At 35.5% G+C, this 7,585-nt stretch overlaps 1 protein-coding gene across 2 annotated transcripts in view; it reads left to right on the top strand.

Moving 5' to 3' along the window:
- LIPF (lipase, gastric) overlaps positions 1 to 3,942 on the top strand; it is a 16,359-nt gene extending 12,417 nt beyond the window's left edge. For both annotated transcript variants that reach the window (XM_011947894.1, XM_011947896.1), the window contains exons 8-10: positions 885 to 956; positions 1,340 to 1,411; positions 3,572 to 3,942. In XM_011947894.1, coding sequence (XP_011803284.1) covers positions 885 to 956; positions 1,340 to 1,411; positions 3,572 to 3,808 — 381 coding nt within the window. In that variant the 3' untranslated portion in view covers positions 3,809 to 3,942. The remainder of the gene's footprint in view (positions 1 to 884; positions 957 to 1,339; positions 1,412 to 3,571) is intronic.
- Positions 3,943 to 7,585: the final 3,643 nt, after the last annotated feature.

Raw genomic sequence — 7,585 nt, 5'->3', positions numbered from 1 at the left:
AGTTTGAAGTCAGGTAGCATGATGCCTCCAGCTTTGTTCTTTTGACTTAGGATTGTCTTGGCAATGCGGGCTCTTTTTTGGTTCCATAAGAACTTTAAAACAGTTTTTTTCCAATTCTGTGAAGAAACTCATTGGTAAGAAAGTATAATTCTATGAAGTGTTGTAGTTACTTGTCATTCCATATGTGGAGTTTAACAGAGAGTAGCCTATCCTCATCACACTAAGAAAAGGCAGAACAAATTGCTGCATTCCATTAGTGAGAGTCATATAAGTAAAATAATAGTAAAATAAGACAAAGGAAATTGGAGATGCCATCTTCTGCATAATAATTTGCAGAAGAGAATCTTCAATCTCCAATGAAGGTGGCCAATTTGTTTCACTCTGGCTACAGTGCGCTGTATTAATGGCATTAAAAGTCACTATGAAGTGGCCCTCTGCAACTGGAGAAAGGAACTTCAGTTTGCTGCCTGGGGTTCTGCAAAGCAAGAGGCCTGTGTGTGAATATTTAACCTACAGCACTCTAGCACTGGGTAGAGAAGCATAAAAGCTGAGAATTTAGACTCAGAGACCCAAATTAAAGTATCTGGCTCCATTCTGTGTGGATCTTGGACATTTCTCTAAACTTCTTTGTGCCCCAATTTTCATTTTGATAAAATGGAACTAATAAGTTCTCCTCATTAGGCAGCTACAAATTAGATGGGTTAACACATGCAATTGCACCCTGCAAATTCTGAAGGGACATACAAATGTGTTATTCATATCCTTCCAGTAAATGCTACCTTTAAACACTTGACCTGAATCAGAAAACATAAATCTTTACTGTTTTTAAGAAACTGGGTATGTGTCTTCGTATGCATATAATATGTATGTGTGTTGATTTCTAGAGTCGCTTGGATGTGTATGTATCACATAATCCAGCAGGAACTTCTGTTCAAAACATGTTGCATTGGACCCAGGTATCCTTTTCCAAATGCTGTTAAAACTTATTTTGTGGGTCTCAACCCTTTTCACTTTACCTAAACACATTCTTAAAATATCCTGCTGAGTACACCTAGAAGGTAATTTTTCTGGCACTGATTACCATACAAAAGTAACTATGAATTTATTTCAAAGAAGCAAATGCTTTTTATGACTTAGCATGCAAGAAAAATTATTTTGAGTGAAGCTGCATTTAAACTTACATAAATACCTTGTCTTAGATTATTAATCATCTTTTGGAATAAGAAAAGTGTTTCTTAATAATTGTTTAAATTGAAAATAAACTGCTTGGAAATGTTTGAATTTTATTTTTCACAATATAATAATTTTTATTTGTTTGTTTTTAATTTCTCTATGTTAGGCTGTTAAGTCTGGGGAATTCCAAGCTTATGATTGGGGAAGCCCAGTTCAGAATAGGATGCACTATAATCAGGTAAGCTTCTTAAAGTTGGAATTATTCACATTTTGAACAACACTAACTATTTAAATGTTAAAGAAGAAATTATGTTAACTGTGCAACTATTTTCCAAAGGAATGTTGATGTGCTGTCTCCCATTCTCCCACATGACTACGCATTCATTCTCTGGTGGCTAGACTCATTTAAAGCTGCCCTCAAAGTACTACATCCCCATGTGTGAGAGACTTCCCAGGACTTACCACTACCCATTGCCATTACACAGACCTGTCCCATATCCCAGATCCCCAGCAAACTGTCCTCTCCTTTCTAAAGTACAAATACCTGATATAATAAGCTAATAATTCTAACTGTTCATGAGATAGAGTTGGAATTTCTGGTCTTCTTAAACATTATCCTTCCCTTTGTTGACAGCCAGAGGAGTGATTTCACTGGAATATATTCCCAAACAAAAGAAAAAGATGCTGTGCTTGCCAGTCAAGGCTGGAAATATTTTACAATAGGCAGAGGCCTTTGGCATAGGCAGACATATTAAGCAGTCCTCGCACTTGTTGTACTAAGAATCCAGACTTAGGAGTTTATCTTGTCTTCAGTCAATATGAGTTTAGGCAATCATTTCTTCATCTCTTCACCTAGGCTCAGGAAGTTGTTGACAGGATTTGGTGCTATAATATCTATAAGCTCTTGGCTCAGTGTAAGCTCTCGGGTTATCACTGACTATTTTTGAATAAGGGAAGTACCCTATAGTATTTTGTAACCTTCTCTTCTTCCTTTTCACCACATCCAATTTTTCCATCCAAGTAGTAGCTGAACAACTCTACTAATTTTCATCTGTTTCCATGACTCAAAATTTAGAAGGGATTGATATGTTTTAACAACAATGTCCTATGTGTAGAGAAGGCATCCCCCAACCTTGATTTTGCATTTTTGATGTCTTTAAAATTTTCAGAATAGTATGAGATAAAACTTCTGTTGAAAACATTTTTTTCCTCCACCATCACCTCCTCAAATCTCCAAAACACAGGCTTGCTTTGAGTCTCTCTTTCTACTGGGCTCTAATACTCATAATCAGAGGACTACATCTTAGAGGAACAAGAAACCCAGTCCCCAAGTCCACCCTTCTTCCAACCAAACCAATAATATACCAAGTTGGTCCTTAACTACCTGAAGCAGTGACACTAATTTAAGAGCCAGGGCCAGCATCTAGAAAACTCTTTGAATAATAGGATATAAGTAAAATAAACTGGGTTTATAATTATGAATATTCTCTATACTACTCCCTTTTCTCTAATATTTAGGAAATATAATAGAAATCATGAAAATATTAGGGAAAATTACATATCATAAAATATTTTGCTATGGTAAATTGGCTATTACACAGAAGGTGAGAATACATAAACTCTGAGTATATTGGATTACTATTCTTGAAACTATGATCTAAAAAAATTCTAACAAAATTCTCTCTGGGCAGCAAGAAAATTCGAGATAATTCTCTTATTCCCTTTTCTGCTTTGTAAAACTCTTTAAAATATATGTGTGAATTGTGATTTTCGAGAAATAGGACATGGGGATGATAATACCCTTTCTCAGAATTTGAAGCAACATTTTGTAAATACTCAGGTAAGTATTCGACAATTACAGTTCCATAACTGAAGCAACTGACCTATCCCCTGACCATACTGGGAAGTCAATACAGAGCTAAAATAAATGACTCGGGACATTTTAAGATCATATTTTAGAGTGTTTGGGTAGAAACAACCTATTAACAATTAGAATCTAATCAAATCCATTTCCTTTAGCTTGAGTTGCAATCTATGTTCTTAGTTTGTAAGACTTACTATCTGAAGCCTTGCTATTCAGAGCATGGTTTGGAGCCAATGGCATCAGAATCACCTATGAATGCAGAATCTCAGGCTCTTCCCCAGATCTACTGAATCAGAATCTTTACTTCAACAAGATCCTCAGGTGATTCACAGACCCATTAGAATTTGAGAAGCACTGATCTAAAACATATTGCATTCACTTTGCTCTGTGGATAAAGGTGGTTTTTTCTGTGCAATCATTGCTAGAATTCACTTATAAAACTGTCAGTTAGTGTTATACACTCTACTTGAAGAATAAGTACTGGGTTTAAAGTGTGGTTACCTAAACTCTGGTTCTTTCTCTTGTCTTTTCTAGTCCCAACCTCCCTACTACAATGTGACAGCCATGACTGTACCAATTGCAGTGTGGAGTGGTGGCAAGGACCTATTGGCTGATCCCCAAGACGTTGGCCTTTTGCTTCCAAAACTCCCCAATCTTACTTACCACAAGGAGATTCCTTTTTACAATCACTTGGATTTTATCTGGGCAATGGACGCCCCTCAAGAAGTTTACAATGAAATTGTTTCTATGATATCAGAAGATAAAAAGTAGTTCTGGATTTAAAGAATTATCCATTTGTTTTTCCAAAATACTTTATTGTCTCATACATAGTATTCTCGTAATGTGTGACATGCAGTGCTTGTTTCTGTAATTCTGACTTTAGAAATATATTGGCATCAACAAACTTCCATTTGTCATTTTGAATTTTTTTAATTTAAAGAAATTTGATTTTCACCTGGAAATTTATCTAGAAATACTTGAGAGAACATATTTCTGGGGAGGTGAAACTTCTCATTTTCCTATTCAGTTTCTCTTCTGAACTCACTTATATATGAGCTGTGAGCCATAAGTGTTACCAAAGGACAGTGTTGGCTTCATATTCACTCTGCTTATGTACGCTTGATGCTGAGTATATTGCTTTCTATTGTTGATGAAGCCGAGTCTTTCCATCTGTGTAGTGGGGCCTATCACTTGCTATTTTGCAAATTTAATCCCATGAAAAGGTCAATTGGGATGTAAACTGGATCAACTCACTTTCACTTCCCAGGGAGTGGAGAGCAAGGGTAGTTTGGGAAGCAACAGATGATGTCAACCCTGATTCAGGAATTTGAGATGAAAAGGGTACACTCTATTATTATAATTATTGTTCTGCCCTCATGTTTTTGGGTCTTAACCACCAAATAGGCACCAACTAACCAAATTATTTTTGAAATCTCTGCCACAGTGCTGGAAACCACAGAATCCAGAAACATTCCCGTTGATATATAAGTTAGGATGTACAACTGCCATCCGTACCAAAAAAAAAAAAAAAAAACTCACCCAAACTTTCAAAATTTCGAAAAACACACACACACAGCCTTACCTTGGAAATTTTATTAACCCCACAAATTTGTGACCTCATTTTATGGAATTAGGTTATTCAGATCACACCTATTATGCTATGTTAGGGTTTGATATATAAAATATAAATGAGATAAGGAATATCTTGTACCCAGCATAGTGTATAGAACATAGTGAGTACTCACAAAAACTTGTTAACAATGTTTATTATATTGTCACATCCCTCAACCTTTGTTAGGAAGCCCCAAACTTATTTGTTTTAAGCAAGAAATTGCTAAACAAAAAGAAGATAACTTGGGAGCCTTTATTCAATATTTCAGTGAACTTTGTTGGCAGACTTTACTAAGCTGACATGAACATGTTGGTGACTAGTTACAAATGTTCATAGTGGTGGAAACAGTTAAGGACTCAGATGTTTTATCAACTCCACTTCCTCGAGAAAAGAACAATCATTAGATTCTTGCAGTCTCTTATGCTTTTCAGCTAACTGCCTTTCTTTTAGTCAGTACTCAGCATCTACATGCAGTTTTGGTTTGGATTTTGAACACAATTAAATACTGTCTTATTGCTCCCACAGCAGCTTTGCTATCTCTCATTTGTTAATTTGAACTGTCAATATATCAGCTAATTTTTAAGAGTTTATTTCTATCTGCCTGCTGTAATCACTCTTTGGGCAACCTCCTGCCATGTCACACTCAATCATTTCAAACTCAAATTCATCATCCCCACATCTCTGAGCCAAATAAGTGTCAAATTAATGAAGTTCTCCGAGTAACCAGGGAGTGAGACTCTGGAATCAGCTTCGATTACTGCCTCTCCTTTAGTTATCCTTTCCCTTTGTAAAATAGAAACTGTTTAACATATATAATTTTAGACAGAACAGTTTAATAATCCCCTTTATATCCATTACTCAGTTTCAACTATTTTCAATACATAGCCTTATTTCATAATCTGGTTTTATCTGTATCTCTAGCCACTTCTGTCCTCTCATCTTAATTTGAAGCAAATCTCAAGCATCACATATTTCATCCATGAGGATTTCAGGATGAACTGCTAAAAGATAGTCTCTTTTTTAACATAATACTGTTATTACATCTAAAATTTTAAAAATATCTGGCCAGTGCTCAAATTTCTAATTATCTCATAAATGTCAAAATGTTTTATAGTTTGTTTAAATTGAAATTCAAGTAAGGCCTTTATCTTTTATTACTTGATGTTTTCTTGTGTTTCTTTACATATATAGATCCCTTTGCCCTTTTTATTTTATTTTATTTTATTTTATTTTATTTTATTTTTATTTTTGAGATGGAGTCTTGCTCTATCACCCAGGTTGGAGTGCAGTGGCATGATCTCAGCTCACTGCAACCTCCGCCTCTTGGGTTCAAATGAATCTCCTGCCTCAGCCTCCCCAGTAGCTGGGATTACAGGCGCATAACACGACGCCCAGCTAATTTTGTATTTTTAGTAGAGATGTGGTTTCATCATGTTGGCCAGGCTGGTCTCGAACTCCTGACTTCGTGATCCACCCACCTCAGCCTCTCAAAGTGCTAGGATTACAGGCATGAGTTACTACACCTGGCCTTGTTGTTGTTTTTGTTGTTGAAGAAGCTGTAGTTTGTGTTGTTGTTTCATACCATTGGAATTTTGCTGATTATATTCCACGTTCCTCGCCTTTCATATTTCCTGTAACTCAAGCATTCTTAACCTCAACACTATTGATATTGTTGGTAAGGTCATTTTTTCCCTTATTGAATATCCTTTTTTATTATTTTTACAGATTCAGGGAGTACAAGTGCAATTCTCTTACATGGATATATTACGTAGCAGTGAAGTCTGAGCTTTTAGTGCACCCATCACCCAAATAGTGAACGTTGTACCCAGTAGGTGATTTTTCAGCCTTCAAGGTAATTTTTTTTATTGTTGGAGTTGTCCTGAGTATTGGAGGATGTTTAGCAATATCTCTAGCTAGATCCCGGCAGCACACACATCCCAAGTTGTAACAGTCAACTATGTCTCCTGACATGGCCAAATATCACCTTGGTGGCAAAATGCCCACCCTACTCAGTTAAGAACCAGTATTGTAAATTATAACCTTAATCAGATTAAGATGTTTTTAAAATTTTATTTTATAGACCGTATGGTGTTCTTCCATAATGAGGCTGATAATGCACAGCTGTTTCTCTTTTTCAGAATGTCAGAGACTACTGCTTTTCAATACACAAACCCAAGAGTTAATTAGGAGATTAAAAATGGTGGCATTCCAATTTGATCATTTCTTCATTTATTAAGAGGAATTGTTCTCATGCATCTTTTAGTTATCCAAAATGCATGATTCTCTCCCTTTACGAATTTCCAAAATTGATTTTTCTTTGTTTAGCATTATAATAAATATATGGTTCTATGCATGTTTGATGTTTCAAATCAGTAAGGATAATAATCCTAATGGTATAATGAAAATTATACCCTATGTTACTTGTGAGAGCTTCTATAAGTTGGCTCCAAAGTTCTTCTACCAAAGCTGTCATCCTGAATATGTTTGCTGCTTCTGCTCAATTATTTCCTTAAGAGGTCCCAATTCCTTTTTAATGTGGAATTTTACAAGATCATATTCTATAAGTGAGGATGATCATTGTTATTAGGTCATTATTTGTAGGACTTTTCAACGCAGAGACTTATGAATTTTTTTTGAGATAAGATTTATCAGTACTTCATATTTATTTGTTTGTCAGATAAAAAATACATCAGCTCTTCATCTCCTTCTCCATCATGATAGCTGTCAACACACAATGCTTGAACTGTTAAAGTAGCATTTTAAATGGTCTACCTTTCTCTTGTCTCTGCTTAACATTCCAAATTGATTCCTAAAATCCTCTTCATTGTTCCACCTAAGTTCAAATTGTTCAACCTACCCTGTAAAATCCTCATGAAGCTGGTTACTTACATATACTATCTCTTTTCCAACTACCTTAACTAGTAGTCTCCCTTCCA

The sequence above is a fragment of the Colobus angolensis genome, unplaced genomic scaffold (genome assembly GCF_000951035.1).
Source record: "Colobus angolensis palliatus isolate OR3802 unplaced genomic scaffold, Cang.pa_1.0 Scaffold270, whole genome shotgun sequence".
In the NCBI taxonomy this organism is placed as follows: Eukaryota; Metazoa; Chordata; class Mammalia; order Primates; family Cercopithecidae; genus Colobus; species Colobus angolensis.
Note: the sequence above shows the minus strand (reverse complement) of the source record. Positions and strands in the feature narration are given on the sequence as shown.